Genomic DNA, 13,026 nt, shown 5'->3' with positions numbered 1-13,026 from the left:
TTCTACAGATTTGCCAGCTCCAGTCATTAGAGGAACACCACGTGCCTGGTATGTGTACCTGCAAACGGGCAGGGTTTTGTTGTTAGTGTGTACAGGTTGCAGAACCCTGCTTGGGCTTGAAAGTGTAATGTTGTGCTGTTTTCAAGTATTATTATTAGTAATTTTTTCTTATGATCTCATTGTGGTATAGTATTAGAAACTGCTGTTTGTCTCCCGATGGGGATCTGAAAGAAGAGTCCAGTAACACAGAGCAATTGGGATTTTCCGAGAGAGGTTGTATTTCCAGTACTGTCGGGTTTAGTGTGCTGGACTGAGGTGGTGGGAGGGAGGATGGAGGTTACACATCATTCACTGCCCTCTCTGAGTATGGGGAAGAGTGCAGCCTCACGCTCATTAAGTCACCTGGGAGCAAACGACAGCTGTGCCATTCAGAGAGGGAACGAACGGCAGCTCCTGAAACCCAATCACAGCTGCAGTTAATTCCCATTCTGATTGCTGCTGTGCAACTGAGTCAGAGCTGGGCCAGCGGAGGAGGCATGCAGCCCTCCTCGTGCAGGTCCCACGGACACCGCCGCCAGGTCCACGCGAGGTAAAACCCTTGGTCCTCCTTCAACAGCCCATCGTACTGAGTTGCAGAGATGCAGGCTGTTGAAAGTAGGTGAGCCAAGGCCGCTTAGTCTGTGTTTAGCTGGCTGAAGAGGCATATCACAGGCAAAAACAGAAAGGAGGAGGGGGGAGCGGCAGAAATCTGCGTAGGATCACAGGGTGTCTCTGTGCCAGCTGGTGGCCGTCTCCTGCGTGTGCTGCGGGAGAGGAGCCCCTTGTCCCGAGGGCACGATGGGGCTGCTGCAGCCCGGGTCAGGTCTCCGGCAGAAGCCGGCGGTGTCGCTGTGAGGAATGAGTGCGTGGCGGCGGCGCCGGGAGAGCGCGGACCCCGCTCCGAAGCGGGGCGGAACGGCCCACGGAGGGTCTGCAGGCGCTGTCGGGGCGGCGGGTGCCGTGTGGCCGGGATTTCCAGAGATGTCTGGGAAGGGAGCCGGGTTCCTCCCCGGCGCGGCAGCAGTGCCGCTGGCGGCTCCGGAGCTGCCAGCTGCCCGTGAAATCTGAAACCCGGGGCTGAGTCTGAGGGCTGGCCCTGGAAGGCCGTTCCAGCCTCTCCTGCTGGATATTTACACATCCATGCACACAGAGTCACTCTTTCTAACTTCTTGGGCTGCTCTCGGCGCGCCGGCTGGGATTTCTGGAGGACGCGGGGTGGGAGCGCGGCGCTCCCGGGGGGGGGGCGGCAGCCCCGCCTGTGCCCGGGCCGTCTGGGCGAAGGCGGGGGGAGGAAAAGAAACTTCCAAGTGCAGTCAAGCTGAAACGAGCTGTCACCGTTTCCGAATTCGTCTTGAGAAGGCAGCGCGTTTATGAGTGAGAACATCGACCCTGCTTGGGGACGGTGGGAGTCCCGGTGCGGGGCAGTTTCGAACTCTCGCTGGACGGGATCGGCACTGCGGCTAAAAACAGGGTAGGTGGCATCGACGCGATTTTCATCTTGGTAGCAAACCAGTGTGGTCTTTGCCGGACAAATAATTGCTGCAGACCAGGAAGCGGTGGCAGCAGCTGTCTGTGTGTGTTACGACAGTTTTGTCTGCAGGGTGTGTGTGCGTGTAGGCATCTTTAAGTGTTTTTGTGTGCTGTTGTTTCTTAACAATGTTAAATACTTCATAACAGGCTGCCTTTTTGATGGTTTTAGGGGTACGAGCAGAGTATATGTCGGCTGACTACTTGTTGGCTTAAATATAAGTAACAGCCCTTTGTGCTTTTTGCAATCTCCATGTTAATGTTCATCTTTTGGTTTGCGATGGTTGTCTTAAATTCTTCCTCCTTCTACACAGATATCTGTAGCAGCTTTTCAGAGATAGGGTCCTCGCTATGACAGGCTTTACAGTAAGGACTTTGATTGTAATCACAAAAGAGTTAGGGAATCTTCAGTGGATTTCTTTTTAAGATAAGGGAGTAATTGTCTTCTCTTTTTTCCCTCCATTGGGCTTGTATGGAATATTTATCTCTGTCTTTATTATCAGTAACGTGCATGTATGCTGTCAGTTTGGGGGTTTTCTTCTTTCAGCAGAGTGGAGAGTAGTAGATAATCCGGTTTTGGTGTTAGAAACGTTTTTACAACAGATGACTGGAAATAAACAGATAGGTATCCTTCTCCTGTACAGGTAGAAATAAGAAACCAAATTAATTGCCTTTGTAGCATAGTGACTTCATAACACTGAATTTGTCTAATATTAATCTGGATTCTGTTTGTCTGTGTTAAGTAGCATGGTTGCTGGGAGAGGGTGATAACTCTTATTAGATCAGCAGGTATTAAGATGCTGTTAGGTTAAGTTTTACGGTTGCAGAGTAGTTCTGTACCTGGAAGGTGACAATAACTTCGGTATGTTCAAGGGAAAAGGATTCCCCATGAGGTAAGAATTAAGGGAAGGGGATTTATTAATACAAGGGCAAAGCATCTTGTCCTAGCCAAAAATCATTTAAGTGGCATCTCGTACTCACAGAAGGCATGCAAAGTTACAAGCAGAGGTAGAGAGAAGGAAGGACTGAGAGTCAAGTGCTTGTTTCCAGTCCCATGAAATTTTCATGTTGTGGCAGGTTTTGTTATTGCAAAAGGCATCTTCTAGTACGTGATACAGTGACTTGTGTTAAAAATAAATGTGCTTAGAACTCAGGTTTCTTTGTGCATAGTGTCTAAAGTTGTTTGTCTGCCTCTTCTTCGATTGTTGTCCTGTCTTTCAGCTGCTTTTTTTCTTCTCTTGTTCTTTACCTGGCTTTCATTCTTTAAAGGAACTAGGTAAGTTTAGTTTGGAATAAATAGTGTGCCCACCCCCTCAAAAAAAAAGCCCCACATTGAGTAAAAAATGTAAAGCCGTGTAGAAAATTCAGCTAACAACATGATTCTGTATGGAAGGCGTAACTTCTTTGCACTGTATGGCAATGTGCTTCTGGGCGCAAGTTAGAGGGAGGCTGGGGGTTATTCCTGTGTTTGCAGCCTGGGGCACGAAGATTGCTTTTGTTAGTGGTCCTATAGCTAGGTTCAGTTTTCTGAAGATGGAGTTTAGAAAGCTAGAAATGAAGATCCCTTAAAGGAAATTGCCTCGCAAGTAATAGTTTGAACTCCTGATAAGGTCATGTCTTCAGAAGTAACTAGAATAGAAAACCCCTGCGAGCCCCATGTCCAGCTACAGCACACAGACATCTCTCAGGACCTTTTCATCTCTTGCTGCTTGATTCAATATCTGATTTTTTTTAAACACACCAAGTGGGGAAAAAAAAAAGGTCAAGTTGAAATTCATGGTGGGTGTTTTGAAGTGATTTGCATCCTATTACCTTTAGCTGTCTTCTCGGCAGGCTATTTGGTGTTTATTGTGACCTGATGGCCGTTGGAAGTATGCTTTATTCCTGGGGCTATTACTTACTGCCTTTATCTATATTGGGCAGAGGGAGCGCTTGACATGATTTTTTCTCTTATTAAATAACCTCCTGGAACAGAGCGCAACACTTTATCATATTGGGGTGGCATTTGTGTTGTAAACAGTCTTGCGGGTGAATGAACTGTATGTTAGCTTTCAGCCAGGAATAAAAAGAAAAGGTTGTCTTCTCCTGGCATTCTAAAACAAGAAAAACACTGGCATAGGTTTTCTTTGTTCACTGTCTGGAACTTGGCTTTCTGTAATGTTGAGGGCTCCAGGTAAGATGAGTGGCTGAAATTGTTGGACGATAAGGAAACACACTGCTTTTTATGAAACTTATTACTCCATTGCCACTCTTGGGAAGAAGAGAAACTTAAGAAGACAATTGAGGACAAATTTTCACTTAGATTCTCTTCCTGCATGCAAGATTGCAGAAAGTGCTAGTGGTAAGATGTAGTCTATGTTAGTTTCTATTATTGTGCTAAAAGCAAGGATTTCAAGTTAGAATTATTTTTTATAGTTGTTGCCAGCATTTATTTAGAAAACCTTGATCAGGTTGCCTTTTTTTTTTTAATTGCAGGAGAAAAGGTGCCTCAGTTCTATAGCACTCAAAAGGGTATGAAAATACCAGACATCTCAAAGATGAGTGTTGTACTTTTAGCTTCGGCCGCATAGCAGATATCAACAAGCCCTGTGTTGAGACAGATAAAGACTCGTCATCTGCAGAGATGTAATCAAATGATGCTGAAATCCCAGCCTCACGGCAGCAGGGAGGGCACGCACCTTCGGCAGCAGCGGTACTGTGGGAGCCGGGAGAGGCTGCCTTGCCAGGGCGCTGTGTGTGAGCTCCCAGAAGCGGCTGGATGGTGTTAGAAAGCAGCTCGCTTTGGTCCCTGTGGTGCCCCAAGCTCAGTAGGACAGCCAGCAGCTGATGTCTCCCAAGCCTCATATTTTTTTCATCTTCACTTTCAGTAGGTACCCCTGGGATGTGCCCGCCAGCCAGCTGTGGCAGTCAGTCTGTAGGTAGCTGATCTTGGTGTGAGGAGCTGCGTGCCGAGAAACTTCTTCCTAGTCTGCAGCTTCTTGTACATTTCCTGACTTCTACTTCACCATTTTGCCAGTTACGTTTGGGTGATCGAAGTGTTGATGGTAGGGACTGGAGTGAAGCTGGAAACTTATTTTGTATTTAATTGATTATGAATCCAAAATGAACCATAAGGGTCCTTGATTAGCTTCCATTATAAGCTAGATCACTTATTCTCAAGAAATATCCTGTTTTGCGAACAGAAAGTCACTTGATAGACTCTCAATGATCTGCAATGTATTCACTTGGTGTAATTATCATCAGTCTCAAATTATGTGCTTTACTGCTTGTTTCATTTGACTGTCTTTAACGACCAGCTTTGTTATCTCTGGTTCTTATTAGCTCTTTGTATGTTTAATAGCCTTCTCTAGCCAAATTTCCGCTCCCTCTAGAGTTACTATCTTATATCTTATTCTTTACCTTCTCTTTGTGAAAGTGGAAAATAAAGTTCCTTCATTCCATTCTCCCATTCTTTAATTATGCCAAATTTTTTAAAATGGTTTTCAGTTTTCCAAAATGCTTCTTAAATGTTTGAGTGCCGGTGCTGGAGGTAATACTTAAGGTGCAGTCCTGTAAAATCCAGAGACACAATGATCTTTATACTTTCTTTTTTCTTGTTAGTCTTGTGATGACAGTAGAGATGGGGCTGTTGTGTTAAACAGGGACCTCGGTTTTTCCTTCAGGAGGATGCTCTCAGGTACTGTCAGTGCTTCACACTTTGTGTGCCTGCTGAGCAAGAACACGCAGGCTGGTGCACAGACAGCTGTCTGTCAGTCATCTTTCCTCTTTGTGATTAACGGTTTCCTTGGCACTTGTCACCTGCACAGTTTTTCAGTCATGATCTTTTTTTTTTCTTCCTTTTTCCTTCCAAGTCATTGGCTAAACTGCAAAATAAGATAGTTCCCCTGAGACTAGAAACCACCTGCAGTATGATGCTTTTTTGTTTACAGTCATGGTTTTTGACTTATCTGTTAACTATTTGAATTAATTTTGTCTGCCTGGCTCAGCTCTTCTTTCATTTTTTCCTAATGAAAATGTCAAGTGCCACCAAGCCCGGAGGCCTTGAAGGAGCACGTGAGCTCAGTACTTTTAACTCTAACAAACTTCTGTTGTTTACTGTTGCACTGGTTAGTTTGGAGAGGCTTTCATGCTCTATGGCTCAAAGAGACAAACTTCAGCAACACTGAATTTTAATTCCTTGTTAATTCCGTGTTAAATTCCTTGGCAATGTTTATATAGTTTCTTGTCATAAAATACCTTTCATTTTCCTATATTTAGTTCTGTGCAATTTTGTACAATAGCAATTATGATTAGTAGCTCTTTAACAAAGACATTTTTCATGTCTGTTACTTCCAAGGAGTACCTGGTGTATCCCTGTCGTCCTTTTCCCCCATCTGCCTTTGCTCTTAGAGCAGCTTAAATTTTAACTGGACTGGTGTTCTTGGCCTGCCAAATTGAACAATCATGGAGTGTTCTAAAAAGTAAAATGCAAAAGCCCAGCAATTATTTGCCTGTGTATGGGAGGCAGTAAGATCTCTCTAGGTGCCACTACTTGGGAGGACCAAACATGCTTTTTTCTGGATTAGTGTGGGCTGGGCCAAAATGTGTTGGCTATTTCCATATTTTGAGCTATTTCCCTGTTTTGCAAGGAGGTAAAGTGATCCTTCAGTAGGCAGAGCAAGTAGCCTTCCAGTTAATCCTTACTCAAATGACCCGACCTCAGCTCCAGCAGCAGCATCCTGGATTGTCCAAAGCTGCCTTTCTAGCTGTTTCTTTAACCTCCCCCAGCTACCACATCCTCCGTTGTAAGAAGAAAAATGTGAAGAAGGATAACGGTGACACCAGGGGAGTCCCTTGCTGCCAGAAAGTGGTGGTAATTTGCAGCTTAAGCTGGAAAAGGTTTTTAAAAGGGCGACAAGAATGGTCAAGGACACAGCACAGCTTCTGACCAAGAAACAGTGAAGCAGGAAGGAACTCTCTCTTTCAGCCTGGAGATGAGATGACTGAGAAAACTGCATTAACGGGTGGCAGGGAAAGGGTGAGCAGAGGCCAGTTCTTCCCTTATTTTCCAGTACAGGAACGCCAGGGTGTATCCAGGATTGACAGTGGCAGGCTCAAAACAAATGAAAGGAGGTAGTCTTGTGCACAAGATGTAAATAAGGTGTAAGTATGATGCACAAGTACATGGCAGAAAATGTTGTGGTTAGTAAAGGGAAAACTCAGTTTTAAGGTGTCGCTGGCTGAAAGTGTTGTTGCGTGCCTGTCTTAGTTATGCCACTTGTCCCTGAGGTTTTGCTTCAGTCACAGTTGGAGATAGGATGCTGGGCTGAGTGGACTCTTTCCATCCCATTGTAGCCATCCATTTGTTCAGTTTTGACCCTCTTTGTTTGGATGTTAATTACGTAGGGGATAAAACCCCATCTGATAGTCTGTTTGTGACTAGATGGAAAGGACCTGAACGGCCACAACAGACCATTGCTATATGTGAAGGCTTGCCTTCTTTGGTTGGACATGTGTAGACATAATGAAGGATAAGAGCTAGCATTGCAAAGCAAGTTGTGATGAATCGTTGTGCTTTTGATTTCTAAAGATTACAACCTTTTTTCCAAGTATTGCTGTGGGGACGTGTAGGCACAGGATGAGCATTTAGAAAATAAATCACAAGAGTGGATCACATGACTTCAAGTGGAGCAGACCCCCCGAAGCATGCTGGAACTTACTCAAGTAGGGAGTCTTTCTCTGCATACCCTGCTTGACAGCTGGCACTGTAGAGGTGGGAAAAGAAGCTGAAGTGCTACTGTACTCCAACAAACCCAGCGTACTAAATGATTATTTAGCAAATGGGAGAGCACTACAGTCAAGGGGGACTTAAAGTATGCTCGAGGCCCCTCTTGAGTTGCTCAAGAAAGAAAAATGATGCAGAGGCTGCAGACAATTAGCTTTGCTTCTCATTCTTCGTATCCCACTTTGTGGAACAGCTGGATGTGGTGACTGCCCCCCACGGCCAAAATGGTTGGTAATTCTTTCAGTGGTTGGGGGGAAAAAAAGTTTCAATAAATCCCTAGGCCTTGAGGAGCTCTGCATTCTGCAATAGCTCCAAGATCTTGTTGGCACCACCACGGCCGTGGGTATTTAAAACCGACTAGTTTAGTTCGGTTAATTATTACTGCAATGGAGCGCTAATCTTATGCACTTTACCTATTTGGGCTTGGTCTGGGAAATAAGAATTGTAGTTATCAATATATAGCACAGAGCATGATAAAATTCATTCGTAACGCTTCCAGTTTGAGCATAACAGATCACTGCAATTTGGGGACAAGTATGTGAATGCAGACATGTATCTAGGAGATGAAGACAGGCTTCTGGAAATCTATTTATTTAATGATATCATTGCCTAATTACCAAAGTATTGTCTTGGAAAGTGTGCCGACTAATTTGGCGTCTTAGTGTTGTTGTTAAATATGAGATAACGATGAAGGAAAAAGCTGTGCTGTACAACTGCTTATAATTATAAACTACCTACCGTGGTATTTTGGTTGTCCACAAGAAGTTAGAGTAAGCAGCCTGTTTGCTGGGTAAGCTTTTATATGGTGGAGCCTCTGGACACTTCCTTCAAGGGTTTGTGTTTCTGGTTGTTTTCTGCGTCTGTGTGTTTATGTGTCTCTATGGTGGGCTTGTATTGAGCTTTTACCGCTTATCTGTGATTGAGATCAAAACTGCGCATCAGATGCACGGCTAGTCACTGTGGTTATCCACTACTAAGTGGTCTTGCAAAACACAAAACAAGAAATCCTGGATGCTAGAAAGAAATCTTATCTCTGGCAGTTGCAATATTTGTGCAGCTGTTCCCACAGATGTTTCTTTTTTCTTTTTTTTTTTTTTTTTAATTTCTCCTAAGAAGCAAGCAAACCGAGGGAGAAATGTTAAAGGGCCTGCCTGGAGAAAGAGAAAACTTGCAATGTCTTTTAGTTTGGAGTTGTGATGTACCTTGTTTTAAAAGGACTGTGAATTCTTACTCTATGTTTGCAAGTACAGAGCCTGCTTAAGCTCTGTATTCAGTAGGGCTAAATGGGAGTGTACTAAAATGTGAGCTATGCAAATGGACTTTGAGAGTCCAAATCTGCCTGTAGTAATTGGGGATCTTAATAGTATTGCTGGAACTCAAATTGTTTTGATCTCGGTAACTTCAGTGTAAAATTTGCTGAGTTTAGAAGTGAATAGGAAAAATCCTGGTCAAAAAGCTTGTTCTGACAGAGTTCTGCAGTGTGGCTAAAAATGAAGTTTCAGCATGAAAACTCCCCCAGTCAATGACTGGTTTCAAGATTGGGGTCTAATTTTGTTCATACGTACTGCAAAATATCATTTAGCATCCACTGTAAGACAGGTTTATTTGCTATTTTAAACAAGCAAATACAATTCCATTATATGGTAGTGGGAAGTCTTGAAGTTGGTGTTTTAAATACAGTTCAAGTAAAAATTCTTCGAAAGTTAATAAAGTCATTAGAATGTAAAACATTATTAACATTTGATGTGTGATGCTGAAACCCCTTCTCCTAGGAGAGTACAGGACTCAAACTGGAGACAGTTAACTTCATCCTCCATAAATGTATAATAAATTATATTTAGAAAAACATATTTGTATAAATAGAGATCTATGTCTTGATGCCAGCAGGCTTTTTTAGGTTGGGTTTTTCTCGCAGGGGACACAAGAAAATAAGTGGCAAGAGGCTGTAAGAAGGCATGTTGTAAGTAGTAGTTTTGAGTAATGAAAACTTAGGAAAAACAATATATGTATCTGTCTGTAAGCAAAAGAGACCTGGTGCTTTTGGGTTGTTCAGTTTTCCATGTAACCTGGCATGTGTGTGATGTCTGCTGTCTAGACTTAACCAACCATACTTCACTCCTTTTTCTTAAGAGAAAATTAGACCCAGCTGTGTGTAATCTAGTGAAAACGAGAGCGCAGCCTTAATCTCTGCGTGTAAATACGTCAGGTGGGTAAACATCACGGGGGGAGCAGAACTGTTTTGGGTGATAATGCAGGAGTAAATGGGTGTAGACTGTCCATGAGTGTGCTGGCATGAAAAGAAAAATCTAACAGAGTAAGGAGTTCCTGGGTAGCCTTGGGACTGCTGGGTTGGGGGTGAGGGGAAATATTAAAATAGCTGTTTTGATGGTGCTTTTTCAATATCTGAAAGTAACTGTGTTTCTGGCTCCTGTGGTACTTCAGAAGCTGGGCTTAATGAATCGGGAGGTCCTTTTCTGTCCTGCTTGTTTGTCATGCATGGACAACTGTAAAAGAATAGTCTAGTCCCTGACCATAGGAATATTTTACATGTATTATAAGATGTGCCAGGACAAAGATATAATTGACAGCAAATCAACATGCTCACAGTAGGACCCTTTTTATTTTCACTGTGATGATTCTGTGCTGTAATGAGACAACTATTAATTCATTTCCGTTAACTTTACTGATTTTGAAGAATTTACAAGGTTTTAGCATTGGTATTACAAAGAATTATGGTCACTTGCTGTGATGATTCAGCTCCTGATTTGGTCAGCTGTTACTGGTAGGCTTTACCACATCTAGAAATGGTTATTGACTCTGCCCTTTGCAGTGGTCTGTGGGTCTTTGTATGGGAGTAGCCGCGTTAGTCCCTTCAAATGCTGCCTTCTGCCAGGCGCAAGGGGAGAGGGAAGCTTCTGGGAAGGAGCAGGGGGCAGCTGTGATGATGACTCCGTAAATTTGGGAGCTTGGCATGGTTTCTTATGCACAGCACTTAAAGTATCGTGCGGTTGGCTGACGTGTCCTCTGCTGTTTAATATATGCTGAATTTCCATGTGTACCTCTTGCGCTTCTGCTGCCAGCCGGGGCTCACAAAGCTCGCAGTGCTCTCGGCTGACACCAGGAAAGGACTAAAGCAGCCAGTTGAGTGTGCACCACATGGCACATTCAGTGTCAAGACTATTTATCATGTAATGAGATTAAGCCATCGTGCAGCACTGCTGTACAATGCAGGCTCACACAGCTCCCAGTACCTTTCCTTGCCAACGGGAAAAGTGCATAACAGGCATTCGGCATAGAGGTCATCCTCTGCTAGCATTAGAAATAATATCCTAAATGCTGAGACCCCCTTCAGACGTTTGCATGTTATTTGATGGTGTCACTCCTGGGACATTGCTTCGGAGATCTTCATCTCCCAGCATGAACAAGAAGGCTGTGAAACGTGAGTTTTACCATTTCTTACTTTCATAGGGACTACTAGAAAATGGCATCTTAGCCAAAAGGATGTATTATTATTGTTGTATATGACTGAGCAGTAAGTATTTTGCACCTTACTTAGGTATCTAGTAAGTTATGATAAATTACTGTACAATACCTGGTGGAAATACCCAGTAAAGGCAATAATTTCTAGTCAGTGCTGTTATAGCAAATGCTGAATGAATCCAGGTCCATGAAACAGTAAAGAAAAGGTCACACTGCTACAGTGTCAGGGGATAAAAAAACTGGAATAATGGGATACAAACAATGCTACTGAGAGATTTCAGAGGGATGTGTCTTTGCTGTATTTCAGTTTCTTTTCCAAGGATGTGAAAAACAGGCAGTTATCACCGAGGTGTTGCTGTGGACAGGTAGGTATGACAGGGAATAGATCTGATTTCACTTGCAGAACAATTATCTCGATAGTGCTGCTGGACTGCTAAATTATAGACAGAGCGATTGGGTTGTGTTGATAGATGTGGAAATGTGGCATGAGGAGCTAATTATTTCTCAAACAACTAGTCAAAATTTTTTTGCCTTTTTTTGCCTCAGAGTCCATTAAAAGCTTTCACCTGCCATTTATCTCTCCCTTGTAAGTCATTATTACCTTCAGACAAGAAGTATCCTCAGGTTTCTGCTTTGAAAGTACAGAGCTGAGTATGCCTCCTTTTGGCAAGGGCATGTCTATGCTGCTGGGCTGTGGACCGAGCCTCCGGCCTTGTTGGAGGGGAAAGGAAGGGTCTGTGTAGAAGTGTTTGTAGTTCATAACAGATGTTATGCCAGATGTGGCCAGTAGGTCAAGGGAGGTAATTCTCCTCCTCTACTCCACTCTCGTGAGACCCCACCTGGAGTACTGCATCCAATTCTGGAGCCCCTACTACAAGAGGGATATGGACATGCTGGAACATGTCCAGAGAAGGGCCATGAGGATGATCACAGAATCTTCATGGTTGGAAGGGACCCTTAAGATCATTGAGTCCAACCAAACAACCTACAGTCTCTGCCACTAGAGCATGCCCTGATGTGCCAAATCTAGATGTTTCTTAAATACCTCTAGGGATGGTGACTCAACCACCTCCCTGGGCAGGCTGTTCCAGTGCCTGACCACTCTTTCAGTAAAGTCATTCTTCCTAATATCTAATCTAAACCTCCCCTGCTGCAACTTCAGACCATTTCCTCTTGTCCTGTCATTATTCACTTGGGAGAAGAGGCCAACACCCACCTCTCTCCAACCTCCTTCCAGGTAGTTGTAGAGGGCAATGAGGTGTCCCCTCAGCCTCCTCTTCTCCAAGCTAAACATGCCCAGCTCCCTCAGTCTCTCCTCATAGACTTGGTCTCCAGACCCCTCACCAGCCTGGTAGCTCTCCTCTGGACACGCTCCAGCACTTCTATGTCCCTCTTGTACAGCGGGGCCCAGAACTGATCAGAGTGCTGGAGCACCTCTCCTATGAGGACAGGCTGAGAGAGTTGGGGTTGTTCAGTCTGGAGAAGAGAAAGCTCCGAGGAGACCTTATAGTGGCCTACCAGTATCTTAAAGGGGCCTACAAGAAAGCTGGTGAGGGACTTTTTAGGATGTTGGGTAACAGTAGGACTAGGGGGAATGGATTAAAACTAGAGATGGGACGATTCAGGCTGGACGTTAGGAAGAAGGTCTTCACCATGAGGGTGGTGAGACACTGGAACAGGTTGCGCAGAGAGGTGGTGGAAGCCCCATCCCTGGAAGTTTTTAAGGCCAGGCTGGACAGGGCTCTGAGCAACCTGATCTAGTGGGAGGTGTCCCTGCCCATGGCAGGGGGATTGGAACTAGATGATCTTTAAGGTCCCTTCCAAGCCAAACCATTCTATGATTCTGTGTTTTGTAGGAGGTGGTGCTGCTCAGAACGCACACCTGGGCTGCAAGACCATGGCGTCCCATGAGCTTAGACTTCTGAGGAAAAGTTAGCGTTGGTAACTTTGCTCACCATTGTGGCATTACGACATACATCGTTAAGGAGATTAATACCCGCCTCTGCTTTATAGCTGCAGTGTCTTTGTCAGGCTGGTGGGGTTGTCTGTGTATAGACAAAAGCAAAATTGAGTGTCTGGGGCCTGTGATACTGCTCAGTTATGAAGATGCTTTAAGTTAGGTTATACTTATTTTCTAATGCCATAAAATATCCAACAAATCTCCATACAACACGGTTCTTGGCGGGGGTGGGGGAAGAGTATGGTAGCTGTGATAA

The 13,026-nt window shown here is 44.3% G+C and overlaps 1 protein-coding gene across 4 annotated transcripts in view; it reads left to right on the top strand.

The window, feature by feature from the left end:
- Positions 1-514: 514 nt before the first annotated feature.
- Positions 515-13,026, top strand: part of ARHGAP24 (Rho GTPase activating protein 24) — a 224,789-nt gene continuing 212,277 nt past the window's right edge. Inside the window, exon 1 of one of the 4 annotated variants that reach the window (XM_074589169.1) lies at positions 515-658. Coding sequence is in view for 1 of the 4 variants with exons in the window: in XM_074589165.1 (XP_074445266.1) it covers positions 639-654 (16 nt within the window). In the remaining 3 variants the exon portion in view is untranslated. Of the gene's footprint in view, positions 659-868; positions 1,511-13,026 lie in introns of those variants that run through there. The other 3 variants (XM_074589165.1, XM_074589166.1, XM_074589170.1) reach the window with 3 other exon arrangements.

The sequence above is a fragment of the Larus michahellis genome, chromosome 5 (assembly GCF_964199755.1).
Source record: "Larus michahellis chromosome 5, bLarMic1.1, whole genome shotgun sequence".
Classification (NCBI taxonomy): Eukaryota; Metazoa; Chordata; class Aves; order Charadriiformes; family Laridae; genus Larus; species Larus michahellis.
The sequence above is the reverse complement of the archived record's forward strand: the minus strand, read 5'-3'. Positions and strand labels throughout refer to the sequence as shown.